This window comes from Corapipo altera, unplaced genomic scaffold, assembly GCF_003945725.1.
Source record: "Corapipo altera isolate COAL_440 unplaced genomic scaffold, ASM394572v1 305, whole genome shotgun sequence".
Classification (NCBI taxonomy): Eukaryota; Metazoa; Chordata; class Aves; order Passeriformes; family Pipridae; genus Corapipo; species Corapipo altera.
This window is the reverse complement of record NW_020885011.1, coordinates 741559-762410: the sequence shown is the minus strand read 5'-3', so window position 1 is coordinate 762410 and position 20852 is coordinate 741559. Positions and strand designations below refer to the sequence as shown.

Here is a 20852-nt window from a genome sequence, read left to right as displayed (position 1 = left end):
GAACACAGGAAATCCTTGAGGATCCCACTGTGAGGGCTGACAGCCTTCCCAAAGCTCAGTGTAGAGGGAATGTGTGGTGGGGTTCAGGGTGAGCAGCCCCCCAGCCTGGGGGAGCTGGGCATGGCCCTGACACAGCCAGTGAGGGTGTAACACACGTCCCAGCCAGAGCAAAGGGCCCTGTGCTGACCTCAGCTATGTCCTGATCCCCACAGAACTGGACAATCCAGAGGTTTTAACATCCCCTTTAACACACACTTTCTTCCCAAGCTGCCTGTGCCTCCAGCCTCCCTCTGCAGAAGGGACTCCTGGTTGAGGTGGAGGAGGGAGGTAAAGAAAACCACTAAAAAGTCCCATCATTGAGCTGCTCCACAACCAGCTGGTGCTTCATCTTCACTTTTATCAACCAACAGCTCCATTTACAGGAGTGTTTTAAACTGCTCCTCTGTTAAACTCTTATTTATGCTCCACACTGTGCTGCCACTTCCCAAACTGCAGAATGCAGCTGCTGCCTGCTCAGAAGAGCTTGTAAAATCCAAACAGATAAAGAAAGAGAAGAAAGTGATGCAGACAGTAAGCTGAGAAAACAGAAAAAAATGTGTATGCTTTTTTGGGCTATTTATTTTACATGACAAACCTTACTTGTCCCAGTTATTTCCTCCTGGTTTGCCCCTTACACTATTTTACACTAAACTATTCCCAAGGAACTCCTCTTCACTGTAATGGAAATGAGCATGGAAATGAATTTGATTAATAAAGCCATTGTTCTTGTCGGGATACCTGCTGCATTTCCCACACATGAACACACAAAACTGCTCATTTGTCAAATCTGTGGATTATCCTCCACACATTCCTTCCCTAAATCACCATCTGTATTTATCACCCATACTGAGACAAAGCAGAATTTCCAAGCCCATGTGCAGCATCCACGCACCAAACTGACAGCCCAGGGACCCAGGTCCAGGAATCTTCCCAGCAGATCCAGAGCTCGCAGTCGGTGTACCTGGCTCAGCAGCACCTGCAGAGGAGAGGGAAAAGGGATATTGTAGAGAGAGCAGAAATCCCTGTGCCTGCAGAGCACATGGAAGGGACCTTGGGATCGTTACAGCACCTGGAACAGCACGGTCTGAATGAGAGGCTGGGGGACAAACCCTGGCTGTGAGAGCCTGGCCAGTGAGGGGTCACACCCCAGGAACGCTCCTCACGGAGCTGCTCCCGACACAGAGGGAAGCAATTCCTGTGGATTCCAACCTGCCTTGCCCAGCAGAGCAGGAACGTGATGGCACCTGCAGCAGGATCCAAAGGGAAGCGACAGCCCAGCCTCCCACTCTCCAAACAGCTCAGGAGCACAAGGAGAGGCTTTGCTTTCCTTGGCAAATCAATATCTGAGACTTAAGAGGGAGCAAAAGGTCACATTAGTCGTTAATAAAAATCTCATTAAAACAAAGTCTGACAACGCTAATGAGGTAGTGGTTTACTGGCTTATACCTACCCTGGTGTGAAATATTAACAGATAGACTTGCAGTTCTTAATCTCCTTAACAGATGTAAGATATTGGAATGCAACATTTAATCCTTGGTTTAAATTGAGCAACATCCCTCAGATGGATCTCAGGGAAAGAGGCTCCTTGATTTACCTCCCCAATTCCATCCCCTTCTCAGTGTTTTTCCACGTTGCATATTGAAATTAAATTATTTTTCATGTTTAACATTGAAGAATAACTAAATTACTTGGCTCATGTCTCACACTGTGGGTGACTGGTACTGGATACTGAAGTAGTGCAGGAAAAGTACAGAAGAAACAGGAGGATGTGATAATAACATTTCACTCTGAGTATCTGAGCTCGGATCTCAGGACAGGTCATAAGAGAAAGGATTTTGGTCATCCTGTCCTAGTTGGCACCAGCCTATTCCATAAACCAGCCCAGGAATAACAGGGGCAGCTGTTTGTGATTAAAGCAGTACCAGAAACCAGGGCAGGTGGAGGCTGAGGCAGGGCTGGGACAGCAGCAGGACCTGCCTGGCAGGGGCAGGGTGCTCAGATCCCACACGGCTGGGATCCTCTGACCTGCAGAAAGGCCAAGGAAATCCCCAAATTCTGTCATAGCTGGGCAAAGAAATTAATCTAACTGAAAAGGCTTTCCAGGTGAAGATACAAATCCCAGCTTCTCTCCTCTCTGCACCAGGAAACCTCCTGTGCCCAACCTGCCCCACGCACAGCAAGAATTCCAAGTGGAAAGCAGCTTCTTGAAGTCTGTTAATTAAAAGGCCATTTCCAAAGGGCCATTTCCCTGTCCTTGGTAAATCCGGGCTCTTCATAGCTGGTACCATGGCTTGGGTACTCAATACCTCCTCCCCTTGGGGCACTCAGAATCCCAGAATGGTTTGGGTTGGAAGGGACCTTAATGCTCATCTCATCCCACCCCCTGCCATGGGCAGGGACACCTTCCACTAGCCCAGGGTGCTACGAGCCCTGTCCAACCTGACTTGGAATAGTTCCAGGGATGGGGCAGCCACAGCTTCTGTGGGCAACCTGTGCCAGGGCCTCCCCAGCCTCAATCTAAACTGGGAACACAGAATCAGCCTTTGTGGGGTGACAGCAGCAGGGTCTGAGCACTCCCACGGGGTCAAAGCAAAGAGACACCAAAAAGGGTCTGAAACACTCCCTTCCCACCCTGCCTCAGCTGCTCTCTAAGTATCTCAGACCTGTTAACAACCCATCTGAGTCCACTGTACAATTAATATTCTATAATTGTAACAATAATTACGCTGTCCCAGCTTGTTTTTGCTCCAGGCAGGAAAGCAGGTTCCTTTGCCAGGTGACCTCCCAATTTCACTGCAGAGTTTTGCTGCCTGCAGAGCCCGCTGGTGCCAAACAATCCATTGGAAAGCAGCAAAGTTGGAGCTGGAGCAGAAGCCTGCCTGCTCCCATCACAGTGACAGAGACAAACCACACTTCTCCACATCTACATCATCTCTCAAGGCTTGGGAGGCTCAGGAAATGAAAGTTTGGTCTTGCAGAGATGGATGGTGCTGTCGGTCACAGATCCAGCTGGCAGCTGACAGGGAAGGAGAGTCTCCCCACAGACCCTTTTAGAAGGGACCAGGACCACAGTCCTTTAATCAGAAAGGTTTTAAATTCTGCTGTTGGTAGAGCAGAGCCCACGGGCACCTGGGCCAGGGTTTGTATTTCTGTCAGTGCAAACTGCAGGGGAGGAGAGGCCAGAGCAGGTGACAGATGACAACTGCAATGTGGGCCTTGCCATAAAACATCGCCTGAGACGCCCTGTTCTGTTTCTCCTGGATTTACTTCTCCTTTAAACATAGGAACTTTGTTTTGTCTGAGCAAAGCCTACCAGAACTCTACATTCCTCCAGGCACGGTCTTCAGAGACTTGTTTCTATGTTCTTGCAGCAAAATTTCAGCCCCACATTAAAAGGAACACTTCCCAGGCTGTACCAGATGGATAAAGGAGCCACTTCCACACTGTTTATGCTGCAGTAACTTCCACTCTCTGAAAAGAGGGGGAAGATAAAAGTCTCTGCCTGACAGAGCTGGGATACAGAGGAGATGCCATAGGAGAGACAACAAAGATGTGCTGCTCAGAGAATCAGTGACTCCAGAGCAAAGGGGAGGCAGCAGAGCTGACATGGACTGGAGTGGGAGCTTGACCCAAGGGGAGCCAAAGGATGGGGCTGGAAAAGCACTTGGGCTTCATCTGCACAGGTCTAGTGGACGTGCAACCAGCTCTAATTCATCCTGGAGAAACCCATGGAATTTATGTTCCCCAAGGCCATGGGGTTGGCAGCCCTGTGCTGAGCAGGCAGGGGAGGCATGGACACGTGGCACGGACAGGGAGAGGCAGGGTCCCCTGGCCCAGGCAGGAGAGGCAGGGTCCCCTGGGCCAGGTAGGAGAGGCAGGGCCCTCAGCCCAGTGCTCACCTGCAGGACGATGGGCAGCTGCTCCGGGGGGTTGCGGTTCTCCACGCCCATGGTCAGCCACACCTGGAACGCCGTGAGCTGCTCTGCGAAGAAGGGGCTGTGCTGCGGGGGCAAGAACAGCAATGCAGGGCTGGGGTAAAAAACCAGGAGCGAAGCAAATAGTTTTGGCACCTCTGGACTTCATTGTTTTCCAAAACCCACTCTTTGTAACTGATGTGTTTGTTTGGCGGCTTTTAAATGTACACGAGTTTTCCAATGCAATTCTCTTTAAATATGCTGGCATTCCTTCATGTAAGTGTTTGGAAGCAAGGAGAAGGAAAGAGTAGAGAAAGAGGAAAAGTTATCACAAGAGGTCTTAGGGCAAGGTGGCTGCTGTCTCCCCAGGAGAAGCAGAGGGAACAGCAGTGGATTTATCCACTCTGCAGAAGCAGCTCCGCTCCCACAGCAGCACTGGGAGCTGCCTCTGCCCAGTCCAGAGACACAATCCAACAGCAATGAAAATAAGCTCCATGTGCCATCCATCTCCCTGAGTATGTGGTACAAGCTCTGGGTGAGAACGTACTGACCAGAGCACGCAGCAGCTTCCAGGCAGGAATCCACAAGGAAGCAGAAATCAATGGGGAAAAAAGGAGTGAAGAGGTGGAGGAGGGGGAGCAAACCAACCCAAACACACCCCCTGAAGAAGCACCACAACCCCCTAGGCCGTTCTCCATCAGATTATTGTATTTTCCAGGTCTGAGCAGGCAAGAACACCTCAGGAATAGGCAGGAGTCAGACACACCTGGTTTGTGATGAGCTGCTGAGACAGAACAGCCTCAAGAGGCTGTCAGTGGATTTATCCAGGTCAGGCTGGACTCTCAGCCTCCAGCAGTGAGGGAATGGAGGGGTAGCAGCAACCCTGTGCCTCCCCTGGCCCAGACATCCATCCCAGCTGTGCCACAGGGTGGTGAACAGGCTGCCATGCCCTCAGTGACTCCAGCCCTTTCCTCCTCCCTGGCCAGGGCCAGCCAACCTCTGCTGAACCACAACACTTGGCACCAGGCAGAAATCCAGAGGGCTGAGCACAAAGCATTGATCAGAACCCAGGGAATAGATCAGAGGGGTGCAAGTGTTTGCCTGCTCCAGCCCCTGTCACAGGGGTGAGCCCTCCACTCCCTCCCAAAGCACAGCCAGGATTCCTACGACTGTGAGTGTCACAGGGAGTCGTCACCAGGTGATGTCTGTCCCTCTCTGCAGAGCAGGCACAAACCTCACAGTGTTACTGCCCCTGGATTGGAAATGGAAGCAGAAGGAATGGCTCTGAAGAGCCCTGAGCCTGCCTTTATGTCCAGTGCCTGGCTTGGCTTGGAATCCACCCCTGACTGGACACTGATGGCTCAGCCCACCTCAGTTCCAGCCAAAATACACAATAAACTACACTTGTCAGGCTGGAAAACCTGCTTGTAAATTGTTCCCACCCTGCCCTGAATCGATCCCCACCTGAGAACAACCACTCATTTACTGATCTTGTGTCTGATCCCCAGCAAGTCTGTGCCTCCTCTCACCCCAAAATACTCAGAATCTGCTGAATTTCAGCTCATTTAACAGAGAATGTCCAGGTGAGGTTTAGCACTAATATAAAAGCCCCCACTGACATTGTTAGAGACCTGAAATAAAAATGAACATGAGCCAGGGGAAGAAAAATCATATTTTTTACATTTTAAAACACAGCACATACAGCGAGGAAAGCAAGGGGTGGGAGGATAAAGGCCTCAGGGCATCCTGATCAACTCCCAGCCTGGCAGGAGCCCACAGTTCTCCTCCTGCACTCAAGGCTTTGGAGACAACCAGCAATTACAGCCAGAAAAACTTTGGAAGTTTGGTAACCCAACCAAAATGCAAGAATGTTACTGAAAATTAGAAAGGCAACAGGGTGGAACAGCTACCTGAGATTGTACAATCGTTATTGTTTGAAGGTTTCAGTTCATGAAATGTCAAAGAAATACCAAGAAACACCAAGAAATACCAAGAAACTCCATTCTGAATAGAGGAATTTAAGACAAATATAATATTAAAAATTTTACTTTTTTGCTCTCTCAGTCAAATAAAGCAAAAAAACCCCAGTGACTCCTATCAATGACACTGAGCTTAGGAGAACTCTTTGAACATACCCTCGACCTCCATTTCATGTTTATTTGAAACGAACTCTACTAAGAGATAATTTTCACATTTAAGCCTTTCAGATAAAAAGTTGTGCTGCACGTTGGGACTCCCTTCTAAAGGTACAAACCCTTAAACTGCCACAGCTCAAGGCTCAACAAGCAGAAGGGACGTGCTGGACTGAGGTGTTGGATGGGGGGTTAAACTGGGCCCACAACACCCCAGGACACTCCCCAACTTACCCTGAAGGCAGTTCCCTCCTCGATAATTGTGGGTAACTGGGAAAGGCAAATGTCAACAGCCAGGTCCCAGGCTTGCCTGGAGGGGAGGGTGAGAGAGGGAAGAGAAGGAATTACAAGTTATCCGTAAGGAATAGCAAGGGAAATTTAAATTCTGATCATACACCAATGTGGACAAAGCAGTGTTGTCTGACTGGCTTAGATGTGCTTGGTATTTTTCAAAAAGCAGGTATAATGTGGACACAATTCAGAAAGGCAGTGAGAAGGTCTAGCCCAGCACTGGATGAGTTCACAGAGGTTCACAGAAATCGATGTTCTCTGCACTGGAGAAAGGAGCCAGAGGCAGCTGCAGCCTTATTACACACCTGTCCTCATCCAAAACCGGATGACACTTCTTTTTCAAACCAAAAAATGAACTTAATCCTGGATTAGCTCCAATCCAGGATTAAGTTCACACCTCCACGTGCACCCCAGCCCTCGCCTGCCCTGCATTCCAGCCACGTACAGCAGCTCAGGAAGCTCCATCCCTGCTGAGCAGCCCCTCAGCTCCCAGCTCATGGATACATGGATACACCCCCACACTCGTGCTCCTTCTGCACCTCCTGAGCACAGACACTGTCCCTGTGTGTCCCTGTGTGTCCCTGTGTGCCCCTGCAGCCCTGGGAAGGGAACTCAGCTCTGCATGAGTCACCCCAAGGATGGAGGGATGGACACCACACCAGAAAAAGAGAAAATACCTAAATAGTTCCATTTTTACACTTATCCACTGTACCACTGGTGGCTGAAGTCTGGAATCACCAACTCACAGAATGCATTGGGTTGGGAGGGACCTTAAAGCCCACCCCATTCCACTCCCTGCCATGGGCAGGGACCCCTTCCACGAGACCAGGGTGCCTCAAGCCCTGTCCAACCTGGCCTTGGACACTCCCAGGGATGGGGCAGCCCCAGCTCTGGGCAGCTGTGACTTAGGACATTTCAGTGGAACAGCTACAGCAGCGTGTGAGTTACATGTGGTGGCCCAGGAACCTTTTGTGGCTGATCCAGTGCAAAGCAAAGGTGCCAACAGGCTGCTTCACCATGCTCACAGACTGAAATAAATGCATTTGGGCTCCAAAGTTCCTCAAACATCTCTAAAATAGTGAAACAGCTACTTTTCACCCCAGAAACGATCAGCCCTACTCTGCCCAGAGACGTTCTGTGCACTTTTCATTCAGCATATGAATTTATGCACTCTGCAGGGCTAAGTTAAACCCCCACCCATGGGGTTTCTTCCACAAAAGAAAGATTTCCTCTCCAGACACGTTGGCTCTTCCGTGGCTCATGGCATCCTGTGTTAACACCAATAGCCAAAGCCATTTTTCTTCTCCTCGGAACGTCTGCACACACGAGGCCGTGGGTGATAATCAATACTCTGTATTTTAGTCACCAGCTCTAATAACTCCTTAAATCACCCTGTTTTGAGTCAAACAAACCTTCCATCAGACCCACTGCCGAGCGATCTATCCCATCAGCACAACTGGGAGCTGTTCTCAAACAAAACCAATCTCTCCAATTAATGGAAAAATAAATTCTAAGGCTCTTGCATTTTTTTTTCCCATGGACTCAGGATCTGCAGCTTGGTTTGGCAGCCCCAGACCTTGTCCCTCAGCTTCCCACACTCACCTTCCGCTTGACAACGTGCTGCCAATATAATTAAGAGCTAATCAAGAGCTAATCAAAGCATGGGCAGAAAATGCTTCCCACGAGCTCCACACAGACCCAGGCTGGAGACAAAACATTTACACAGAGCTCAGGACAGGTGTTTACTCCTGGTTGAGGCAAAGGCAATTAGTGCAAATATAAAGATAATTTTACATCAAGCAAAGGCACATTTTCTGAGTTTCAGGATTCTTGGAGGAATGGGCAAAACACCTAAAGAAATTCTCTGCAGCACTGCAAACTGTCAGTCCACAGGGCCTTTGAGATAAGTTTTACTACGCAGGAAGAAAATGGTTTAGAGATCAGAGACAACTGGTCTGATTTTGGCTGCCTATAAAAGGATTCTTTGCAGGTCATTACACTGCAGAGGCACAGCACTAAGACGCTGAGCTCCTCACAGTAATTTTAGGTAAGCAGCACTAATACTGCTACAAAAATGTCCAAAGCAACCCCACGAGATGAAATCTCAAAGGCTTTAAGTGTTATCAGAAAGAACAAACAAAAAAATTCGAAAAGAGATTTTGGTAGATTAAAACAAAATCTCTTTTTTATGCTTCTAAGAACAGGCTGTTAAAAGCCAGCAGAGACACTCGGCCAGTGCCACTCAGACTTCTCAAACCTTCAGCAGTGCTGGCCAACGTCACTCAAACCTCCTCAACCTTCAACACGTAATCTTAGTGCTCCTGCTCACCACAGCTGAGAGCTGCTGATTGACACCAGCTGTGGAGGAGACTCTGCTCGAATCAAATACTTCAAATGATTCTCCAGCCCTTCCAGATTTCCTGAACACGCCGCTTCTGTTCCCTCTGTGGGAAACAGAAACCCTCCCACCCCAACAGGACACCAGCAAACAGGTTTGCCTGAAGTAAAGCTCCTCTGTTTCCAACCACTGTAACAGCTACTCCTCCCTCAGCAGGCTCCAGGTTACACACAAGTTACACACAGGTAACTCACTGCACTGGCAGAACAGGCAGTGGCACTAAACAGGTGTTACAATAATTAAGATTCACACCAAGCCATAAATGAATGGGAAAGGACTAAACCACAGGGGTGGGGAGAGAAAGGGATGGGAAAACACTCATTCCAGTCCCTGTGACAGTCAGGGCTGTGGTGGGGAGGAGGAGCAGTGACTGACAGCTGCAATATGCCCGAGGGAGCTGGAGAGGTGGGCACACGGTAGATGTGCTGCCTGAACTCCCATCACAGCTCAGCAACAAACAGGAGATAAATTAGGGAGCAGCAGGGAACCAGGATGGGGGTGTTGCATCCCACAAGTGATTTATGGAAGCCAACCCAGAGATCTCTGCATCCCCCTTTGCACAGACTGCTGTCTGGAAATGGCTCTGCAAGATTTGTTTTCACTACATTTAGTACAAAAAGGGCTCAGTGATCCCTCAGCATCATTCTTTCCTCCCTCCTCACTGTGCTCTTCCAGTACTCCAGACCCTCCACTGTGATAAGGTGACACAGGGCCAAAATACCCCAGTGCTTCAACTCCACTACACTGTGCTATGAAAGAATGTGTTTATGAGGGGTTTTTATACTACCTTGTCCTAATTGCTCTGCAGGTACTGAGAGCTAAAATCTCTCCCTAGCTGGAAGATGGACTCAACCAAAAAAACAAGCAAGGAAGTGACTTTGTTTATCCCAAAGAAGTAAAGCCAGGCAGCACATCAGCAGGAAGGGTCTGTGAAGGGAACTGATCCAGCAGCTCAACCAGGGACCCACGGTGGGAGACCAAGCCCCCTCCTGCCAGGGGATCCTGCAGCTCCCAGTCCAGGATCAGCACCAGTGAAAAGGCAGTGCTCACCACTGCACAACAAACACCAGGGCCAGCACTCCCCCAGTCCCGTTGGTAACACTCCTCTCCCACGACAGACACACTCGTGTATTTGTCTCTGTGTTTTAGTTCCAGGTTTTCTTGGCCCTTCAGCCCAAGCCCCTTTCCTTAAGCCCCCCAGATTTAGCTCTAGCTAGATCTATCTGGATCTCTCAATCCCTCCCCCCTCCTCAGTCAAACACACTTCTCACTACAGCAGGACTGTTTAAACCTTCAATAATTTAACATGAACTCATCAGCTGCCTCTTTACTTTGTTTCCCAGAGGAGCTGCAAAGTTTGGGCTTTCAAGCAGAGAACAGAAGGCAGAGTCCCAGCCCTGCTCAGGGACTGGTTTATTGCCCAAACCCACGAGTTGCTGGGCGATGGAAACCCCCAGAAACACTTGAACAGCAGAAATTCAGCCCCATTAGAGCTGCGTGTGTCTGTCTGCACCCACGGGCACCCTGAGCTGGCAGCTCGTGGAGGCACATTTTCTTACACGCACATTTTCTGGGCTGAGTCAATGTCTAATGCTTTTAACTCTCATGTCCCTTTTTTTTTATAATGTATTCTTGACATCTTTTAACACTCTCCTTTCCTCTGGGAGTCGTGTGTATCACACTGCACTGCACACAGGACCAGGGAAAAGGAGTGTTTGTGCCGGGGAGCAGCTGAAGGGAAGCCGAGGCCACGTGCAGTCCTGGGGTCGGGCCCAGGGTATCTCCTTGTTCTGAATTGTATTTCTGGAACCCTTAAGTATTGCAGACTTTTCACATTTGCTCTTTCTGTCAGTACAACTGCAGGACACGTCCTGTTTGATTGAATGTCCAGATCCCAGCCCGAGTTCACCTGTGTTGCAGTGACCCCGTGACCTTCCTAAGCTGCTTTAGGACACAGCTGGGGAGCTGCTCAGACACAGCTATTTTTAAAAAACAGTTATTGCTATGAATATTTGGCACAACTCTGAAATCCTTGCCTTCTCCCAGCACATCCCCCTGCTCCAGACACAACTTAGAGCTCAGGCTTTGCTATTTTTGTGCTACGTTTCTCTCCATCAAACTCTCCGTAGTCCAATAATGGGACTCAGAGATGTTAAAACTAACACAAAGACACAAAAAAATCTGGTTACAGAGTAATCTGAATTAATCTAATCCTTCAAAGGTCAAACAGTTCCAAATACCTCTTCAAACAATCACCACCTTCTTGCTGAGACACTGAATGTTTCAGTGCAGCTCAGTGAGCCTCATTTCCCTGGGGGGTGGCTGAGCAGCCCTGCATCCATCCTGCACACTCCACAGTGCCCCAGGACTCCTCTCTCACCTGTAACTGGGTTGCTGCATTATGGTTTCCTTTTCTTTTGCTTTATTATGACTCCCTTTCAACCTGAATTTCACGGTCTGTGTACACACCACCAGAGTATTTCTATTAGGGATGAATTGCAGTTCTTCCAAAGCATAATTAAGGTACTTGGGGTCTAATATATGACCCGTGTTAGGAAATATTTCCAAAGACATTACTAGGTCTTTTCAAAGGCCATGAATAAAACCAGCTGGCAACAGCAGCAATGCATAAACCCTGATCCATCAGAGCAGAGATCAAGGTGCTGACAGAGCATCCGGGCTCTGTTCTTATGCACAACAGCCAGAAGGACTCACAGCCAGGCAATCAATAGATATTAATATTAACATTAATCCTGTGTTAGAGCAGTGCCTGCAGCAGCCAAGAACTTGCAGTGTGAGGCACCACACAAACACGACCAGCCCGTGCCCCAGGGGCTCACACCTGAGCAGGGAAAATTCAGAAGGCCAAGAACAGGAAAAAGCAGAAGTAACGTGTCAGATCCCACCAAAGAGGGCATGGTCACAGAGATCAGCTCTCCTGATTCTGAAACATGGTGCCCTCTTGGTGAAAGAAAGACTTGTGGGGTCTCTGAAAAAATGAAAGTTCTCACTTTTTCTCAACTGTTCAGGTAAAAAGGATAATGAGCAGGGGCAAGACTGATTTCCCAAATGAATTGATCAGAACAAAAACTTACTAGGTTAATATTTTAAAAAGCTGTTTTCAAGAGGACTAAACTCAAAGGCAGAGCAGCTTGTTCCTCCAGCAGTCTCAGTCCTCCTGTTACACCTGTGCCAGATCCCCAGATTAGAAGACCTCCAAGTGTGATCTGGGGGAAATTATCTGACAGGCAGGGACATGGGTTAGTAAAGGAGAAAAAGAGCAAATGGTTGAGATTTAATGCCTAAAAAAGGGCAGCTGGAATTATTAAGGAGGTAAATTTATGCTCAAGCATAAGGAATTTTTTGCAGCATTGCTCCCACCACTTGCAGATCTTGCTGTGGCAGCCAGGACTCGCTCCCCATAACACTGCCTGACATGCTGGGGGTCAAAAATGCAGGAAAAGTCTCCATAAAGCAGCAATCAGAAGCCCTTGCTGTACCATGCACCACACAATGACGTGGACATCGGTTCAACACGATCATCACATCACTCTGTTGGAAGTTTCCATCCTCTCCAGCACCCCTGTGCCCAACTCTCCTGCCCTCATCACATCACCCAGTTCATCCAAACAGCAAAATGGGTTTGGAGGTTTCAGATCAGTGATCCATTAGGAAATTCCTGAATGGAAGGTGACTATTTTTAGAAAACATTTAAGCGAGCCCTAAATTAGTTTCTAAATCTGTCCTTACTGAAAGTTCCTAATGATGCCCTGAGCCACCTCTGACGAACGTGGAATTTTCCCCTTTGCTGGATTTGCTTCAAACTGCACGTTTTTTAGAGGACACAGAACAAAGTGTGTCAGTTCTCTGCTCCCTTGTTGTCTACTTCACCAGTGTTTGGGATTCACAAGGAAAAGAGCCCTGTGTGTGACTGTTCTTAAGGAATTTCTTCTGGTGAATCCTAAAAGCCAGCACCAATGCCAGTATCCCATGGAAGCTCTGAGGGGCTGCACAAAGGTGTTTCCAGCATCATCCTGCACCTTCACAAAGGAATTTCCAGCACCATCCTGCTCCAGGAGAACTACAATATGAACAAAGCAAATGTGTTTTAGACTCCATCGTGCTGCCATGCAGCTCTGGGAGAGATACACAACAGGATCCAGGTGTTCCCAGTTTCCTGCCTGGGGTTCAGCCCATGGATGGCAACACCAACTCCAGGTCAAGTCATAATCCCACAGGAAGCCAGAAATATAAGCTTTCAGTAGGCTGGTAATAAGAATGAATTATATTCCTATAAGGGACAGAAAATATAGGTTTTTGATATGCTGGTAACAAGGAAGATATAAATAACTCCAGAAATTTACTGGCTTAAATTCAAAATCCCTGCAACACCACGTTCTACCCTCCTGCAACTGGAAACTGCAGCTGATGGCTCGAGCTCTGCCACATCCAGCAGCACCAGCAGCTCAAAGACACCACAGGAACTCGAGTGGCTTTTCCTGCTCTTCAGTTTTAAGTGTCCCAGTCCTTCATGTGACACTGATAAAACAACTCACCCCACAAATGACAAAAGCCATTTTCCTTGGAAGCTCCTGATCCAAAGCACTCAGGAACATGGTTTGCCACGTCCCAGCACATGGAACATTCAGCTGCCCAAGTGCTGACAACTCCAGCCAAAGGCTCCCCGACTGCCTCCGGGATTTCCATAATTAAAGCAGCTTTGTGGTACCAGCAAATGCCTCCTCAGTGGCTGCCTGCACCTGCAAAGGCTCCTGGGGCTCCCTGCTGCCAGCCTGCCTCCATTCCCTACAGAAACCATGGAACCATGGAAAGGGTTGAGTTGGAAGGGGCCTTAAAACTCACCTTGTTCCACCCCTGCCATGGGCAGGGACACCTTCCACTAGAACCAGGTTGCTCAGAGAATTTGAACTCCATGTTACACTCATCATCATCCCTTCATCCCTCCTCTACATTCATTTTCCTCCACATTTTTATGAAGGAAACTTATTCAAAGGATTCTGGAAAACGCAGGCAGGTTAAACCCCCTCAGTTACCTTTTCCTGTCACTTTATCAGCCTTTACCAAGGCTCTGTTCTCTCCCCCAGGGACCCCATCAGCCTCACTGCACCAGTTTGTACTTTGCCCAGTTTGGTGCTGCTCTATTAATCACACTGAGTAAGAAAATAAAAGTGAGCATTTTTGTTATTACCGTTATTATTATTATTTTTATTATGATTGTTCACGGGACATTTGTTTGATCGTCAGAACTACATTTAAGAGCATTTTGATAACTGTGCCACCTCCATTTCCATTAATCATCTTAAAAGCAACAGTAAAAGTAGATGAACTCTGCAGCAAAAATTTCTTCTACTTCAGCAATGCAAGTTAAGGATCTTCCCCCAAGCCCTCGGCTCTTCCCACCCTGCACAATCCCAGGGGACCAGCTTTTCTCTGGGAAAATAAAGGCAGCAGATGACCCATTTCTTTGGTATTTGGAGTGAAAGATGACATGGCTGGACTGAAGGTTCTGCACCACAGAATTACAGGATAATTAGGAATGCACAGAGCAGAAGCAGCTTTGGAGATGAGCATTAGGCTGCCACAAGCTGTTCCATTCCTGATCCACTGACTGAATCAGGGAAGCACTGCAGAGATTTCAGCACAATCATGGGATGGGTTGGGTTGGAAGGACCTTAAAGATCATCCAATTCCACCTCCTGTCATGGGCAGGGACACCTCCCACTAGCCCAGGTTGCTCCAAGCCCCGTCCAACCTGGCCTTGGACACTTCCAGGGATCCAGGGGCAGCCCCAGCTTCTCTGGGCAACCTGTGCCAGGGCCACCCCACCCTCCCAGGGAAGAATTCCTTCCCAATATCCCCCCTAGCCCCGAGCAGTGCCAATCCCTGGTGGCACAGCTGCCCAGTCTCTGTGTCACTCACCACATGGCGTGCATGTAGGTGGGGGGGAGCCGGGGGCTGCTCACGGGGGTGCAGTTGTACGACCTCATGATCCTCTCTGCCAGGAGAAAGTTCCGGAACAAACTGGCCACGAGCAGGTCCTGCCGGAAGAGCTTCTGGAAAAGATCTGCCAAGAGAGTGCAGGAGTTACCAGATGCACATCTGCAGCACCTTAGGTACTATGCAAAAATGGTTTAAAACACAAAGCCCCGTTAATATTTTGTTCCAGTAAGGAGGAATCTCCAGCAGTTTTGCAGTGAGTGACACACCCACAGTCAAACTCTGCCTGCAGAGCTCCCTCAAAGCACTGCAGCTCCTCTCCATTTCACACCAACACAATTAGACACTTTCTACCTCAGGTTCTTTTCTGCCTTTTCTGGATAAAATCCCCCTTTTGCTTTTGCACTTCAGCTCAGCCTAAGTTTTTGGAAAATTACTGAGGGAGAACAGGACCTCTGTGTACTGTTTAATCAAGAACTATCCATCTGTTAACTGGCAGTTTGATGTGCTTATGAGAAGCCAAAATGAATCCTAAAAGATAGCAAATGTGCTCTCTTCTACAGGACAGAGAAGAATTGATGCTGTGTGAGCATTAGGAAGAGCAGAGTTGGAGAACTGTTTACAAATTTGGCTGCCTGTGCTCCAGAAGTACCAATTCAGAACAGGGGTAGAGAATGGGATGAAGTTACTCATGGGAAACACAACTGCCTTACCAACAAAGAGGAAAAAAACCCTTTATTTATGGTAAGCCTGGAAGAAAACAGATTGCTCTTTGCAAATACAGTAAGAAAGAGAATTATTCAAGCTAAAACAATCGTGTTGGCACAGAAAAACCCTTTCTGGGTTCTAATGATCAGGTTGCTGCAATGCTCTGGTAAAAGAAGAAATAAAAAATTAACCAGCTTTAAGATCAGGCCTGATCTGTTCTTTCAATATGAGGGTTTAATTTTCTCCTCATTTAAGTGTCTCATTTTATCTGCTCTGCCTGAGCCTGCCCCTGCTGTGCCCCCCCGCTGCCCCTGCCCGTACCCCTGGGCAGGACGTTCCAGGCAATGGTGTCTGTGATGGCTGTGAAGATCCAGTTCAGCTCTCCCAGGGGAGTCCTCCTGTCGTTCAGCCTTCCAGGAATCCTACAAGGGCAGGGAAAAAACCCACATCAGTTTCCTGGTAAAATCCATGTTTCTGAGATACACTCATGAACACCTCCAAACCCTTCTAAGGGGGATCTAGAGGTAAAGGAACTCTTTGCTGGAATGTTTTCATGTTACATGGAGACTCATCAAGTGGTAAATCCAGCCACAAGAGCCAAGCCCTGGTAGCAGCCAGGGCTCTGGGCACAGCTCTGTGTCACAGGCAGGGAGCAGTGGGCAGAGGAGACTCAGCCTCGCACTGCCGAGACTGAAACCAGAATGTTTTGCCAAGTATTCCCATTTTGGCACTCATTTAAAAAGTGTCAAAATAGGACATACAGAATATAGACAGTGCAGAAAAAGCTTTAAAAACTGGATCAGTGGCACAGAGTGAGAAATTTAAGGTCATCCTATGCACCCTACCGAGGAACAACATGAACGTTGTGGATAAGCACCTACAAGAGAAAAATCCTCGTGCCAACAAATACCTTACACAGGTAGAGGAAGAAAGAAAGAAAGAAAGAAGAGCACCTGACCATGAAAGGGAAGTGATTCAACCCTCATCTCAGAGGGCTGAGACACAGACACCTCAGAGGAGCAGAGCTTTGTGACCCAGTGACACTGTGCAGCCTGAGACGCAGAAGGTCAGAGAGGATGAACCAACGGTCTCCTCTGGGCTTCACAGTTATTCTCCTCAGCATCAACACCAGAGACAGCAGAGACAACAGCCTGGCCAAAGCACAGTCAGTGAAGAACAGCAATGTCCCACCAGCAGTCTTGTTCTTCCAGAGCCCAGGACTTTGTTTTTGCAGGTCGAAAAAAGTAATTCAAATTTTTTCATCCCAGAGCTGAACAAACTTCTCATATGAGAAGAAACCAGAGGACCAACAGGCAACCTGATTTCTGTGATGGAAGAGCCCAAGTGACAGCCTGCTGTGACTCAGGATCAACACACACACACATCTAGGAACACAAGTGGCTGTGAACTGCTGTTCCCTGTCCTGAGTTTCTGCCTTCATCCTGACCAGCTTTCCTAAATATTTTCCCTGAATGTTTATTTGCTCCTCGTAAAAACAAAGACAAGAAAAAACGAAGAAAAAACCCCAATCACCCAACAAACAAGACCAGCAGACTCAGCCCTGGGCTGCCTTATCAATAATCAGATATACAGTATAAAATATACAGCCTGGCACTCCCAAGCACAGCTTTTCTCCTTGTGAGAAAGTAACAGGAATAGGATGAGAAAGTTTCACAAACATGCACCAACACAGTAAGACATTCTATGGATTTAATCCTAATTTAACTAAACTTCCCTTCTGTAACAAGTTTTTAAATATTTAAAGTATCAACACAAACAGAGGAAGTTTGTCTACGGCCACTCATCCCTGATGTGCAGCAGCACCATTCCCATGCAGGGTCAGATGCAGCACATTCCATTGAATAAATACAGTTTTAAAACAGCTAGAAATTAACATCTTATAAAAAATTCCTGTCTGTCTCAGTATCAGAGGAAAAATATACATCTCTGTAGCAGTGTTTGCTAATGGATCCCCCGGAGCGAGCGCAGGGAACGCGAGGCCACGCAGTGCTCTGGTGAGGATTCCCCGTCAATATTTGCATTGCAGAACACCCTCTGCAGCAAAACAGAGCTCCCCAAGCCACGGGGTGTCAGTTGGAAACCAAAGGGATCCTTGCTGAGCTTCCCCAAGAAGCCAAACGCTTGGCTTACACCACGTGGTGGCAACTTCCAAGGCAGCTCTCAGACATCAGGAGGAATTTCTTCACTGAAAGGGTGGTCAGGCCTTGGCAGGGGCTGCCCAGGGAGTCCCCATCCCTGGAGGTGTCCAAGGAACACCTGGATGTGGCACTCAGGGCTCTGAGCGGGGGGACAAGGTGGGGATTGGGCACAGGTTGGACTCCAGGAGCTCAAAGGTCTTTTCCAACCTCAGTGATCCTGTGTGAAACCTCCTGAACTGGCAAGAGCTGCTTAGACGGGATCACCACAGCTGCTGTGCTCCAAGACAACCCCTTCCCACCACAGGATCACAGGGATGATCCAGGTGTGCTGTGCCTGGGCTGCTGAAACCTTGGCAAAGCACTCAAGAAAGACAAAGCGTTTGAGGTTCTCCCCTGCCTTGCTGGAGAGCTGCAAAGCCTCGCAGCCCTGTGCAATCCTGGCAGCTCTGTGGGAGCATATGAAAGGAGTGTTGCCATGAAAACCATGCCTTTGAGCAGGATCTTCACTCTGCATTCACAACAGGCTCTGCCTGCACTGCACAGACCCCAAAACAACAGTGATGAAATGAGACACTCCACTGCAATCAAACCTGATTGACTGCAGAAGAGAAACTTTGCAGAGTAACATCTTCAAAAGCAAAGCTCCTCCTCAGCGCAGGCACCACTGAGGGATGTTGCCCACGGGCAGGGTGGCACAGCAGCCCTGCTACACCAGGGCCAACAGCACTTCCTGACACACACTGAAACAAGCTCTGATGTCTTGCACTGAATTTTCTAGAAGAAAATCAAGAGCCTGAACCTAACCTAGGTCTGAAGGCAACCTAGGAATTATTGTCTTCCCACTAGAAATAAAATAATGAATATTAAAAAAAAGGCTGCAGTATTTCAGAGCTTGGACCAGCACATGGTTGATTAAATATCTGCAAAGACACCTCCCCAGTGTGTCTGTGGTGCCCCAGCCCAGCCACGGTCCTGTCACAGCACGGCTGTCACCCTGCCTGCCACCATCACTCACTTGCCCAAGAGCAACAGGATCGTCCCTGTCCAGTCCTGCTGAAAATAACATCTCTGTTCTTTCATCAAATGCCTTTCTCCACCTGGTTGTGAATCCTGGTGGGTTCTGCCAAGCCACAGACTGTCTGCTAAGTGGCCCCACCAGAAGCAGGATCAGCTCTCAGGGCTTTTTTTTTTTTCCCCTTCTCAGGGAATTTTTGTTTAGAGAATTCCCTCCTTCTGCACAATAGACCCCAGCTAAAAAATCCCAGGAAATCAATATACCATTCCTGATCCCCTGAGAACAGGATTTCAGGAGAGGTAGGCCAATGCAGCAATAGAGATTAAAGCACCCTTGTACATCCCCCATTCCTGGCACCCTGCTTTGTATTTCAATTACCAATGGATTCCTAAACCATACTTTAGGGGTTTTCCCAAAATTTTTAAAGAGTAGAACAAAGCCCAGTTCATGTCAGTCAGCAGCCACACCCCCAGCACAGATGATTTGAAGGCTTGGGATCAAACAGAAAAGTCCACCCAAGGCAGCAGGAACATGAACAGCAACGCTGCCAACCAAGAGTCTCATGAAGCAGCAGCCAGAGGGTCCCAAATTCCTAGTCCTCCACCAACATAATTTTCCTTCTTTTTTCCTTTACACTTTGCTGCCTGGCTCCAGAAAAGATCTTTCTTTCTAAACTAGGGATTATTTCGTCTCCATCTCAGAAGATCAGTGATACAAAGGCACATCAGGATCCACCACACGTTCCTTCATCAGGACGTGGGCTGAGCCTGGATAATTAGAAATTGGAGCCCTTCAGAGAAGGTGCAGCTCAATTTAGCCTCAAAGTCTGCAGCTTAATTGCAATATAAACTCTTTCCCCAGTTCTAAAGACAACTAAATTATAAATTACAATATACACACAGGCAATCCAGGAATTATTCCAGGGCTATCTCGAGATGCAATAAAAATCTGTGTTTTCTATAATTGATATATGGAGAAGATTAAGATGATGAGGTTTAAATATTTGATATCCACAGGAACCTACTCCTGGCTTGTTTTCCCTGAAGACAGCCTGGAACACACACACGTGTGCTGTGGCACCAACCAACACAGACCAAGAATATTGAAGAGAAGTCTAATTGTGCCAGTAAACCTTTATTTAAAGATTATTTAACCCTCAGCAGCACATCTGAGTGCTCTGTGAGGGTGATTCTGAGCTGCCTGGCTCAGACCTTCATTGACCTCACCACATGTCCTCTGATGAGAGACACTCTTGTAGCAATATGTTAATTGCAATTACCATAACAGAGTCCTTGTTCTGACCACATTTATGCAGTGGCTGAAGCTGACCTCAGTCCAGGCTGGTGCTGAGCCATCCTGGCATCACCAAACCCTGTCAGCACACCTCTGGCACACAGGCACAGCAGGGTTAACCCCAGGAAGATTCCCTCCCTGCTTCCCATCTCCTTACAACCAACAGAGACCCAAATCCCAGCACATTTTCACCACAGCTTTCAAAGGAAACGATACCCAGGGGTGGATCTTCTCCTCAACTGGCATGTCCCTGAAAACCACTCTGACACTCCCTCTGAGAGACAGGGTCTGCCTCTGCTCTTTTAGCTGTAAACTGAAATTTTTGATATTTTGGTCCGATGAGGGTCTCTGAAATACAGCTTTACACAAATCATCCCTCATCCTCCCCAGCTGAGAGGAGAAAATCCAATTTTCCCATATAAAATTAGTGTGACTAAACACCTCAACTGCACTGATGAGCCTGGTTGGTCCAGCTCAGGTGTGGAAGGGCTGGCAGCACTGATAGGCACTTGTTACCTAGATTCCTGTTCTCCCAACCCCTGTCAGGACACCCTTTAGTGCTGCAGTTTGATCTCAGCCAAACACAGAACTGCACCCTGGACATCCCTGTGTCACAAGAGTTCTAATTAACCTCAACAACAGTGTTTCTACAGTCAGGATTTCTCTGAATTGAATAATGATCTTTAATTAATCACTCCCAGTTTGTGTGTGTATCAATGCTCCAAGAACAGGGCATTCAAAACAATCCTCAGGGAGCACGGGGCTCCTGCATCCAGTGGCTGCACACCCCTGCTGCCCTGCCTTTAAAAACAACCCAAAAAGTCTTCAAAACCAGCAAAGACTACAGAGAACAATTATTAATATCTCAAAATCTCCCTTGCTTGCATAAACTGAAGCAGAGTTTGAAGAACAGTTGTCCTGGATAATCACTTTGCCTCAGCTGCC

At 48.0% G+C, this 20852-nt stretch overlaps 1 protein-coding gene across 4 annotated transcripts in view; it reads right to left on the bottom strand.

Moving 5' to 3' along the window:
* Positions 1-20852, bottom strand: part of RPTOR (regulatory associated protein of MTOR complex 1) — a 104845-nt gene that overhangs the window by 46231 nt on the left and 37762 nt on the right. For all 4 annotated transcript variants that reach the window (XM_027667535.1, XM_027667534.1, XM_027667536.1 and 1 more), the window contains exons 8-12: positions 15762-15862; positions 14715-14859; positions 6320-6395; positions 3939-4040; positions 932-1015 (exon numbers count right to left, since the gene is read on the bottom strand). In XM_027667535.1, coding sequence (XP_027523336.1) covers positions 932-1015; positions 3939-4040; positions 6320-6395; positions 14715-14859; positions 15762-15862 — 508 coding nt within the window. The remainder of the gene's footprint in view (positions 1-931; positions 1016-3938; positions 4041-6319; positions 6396-14714; positions 14860-15761; positions 15863-20852) is intronic.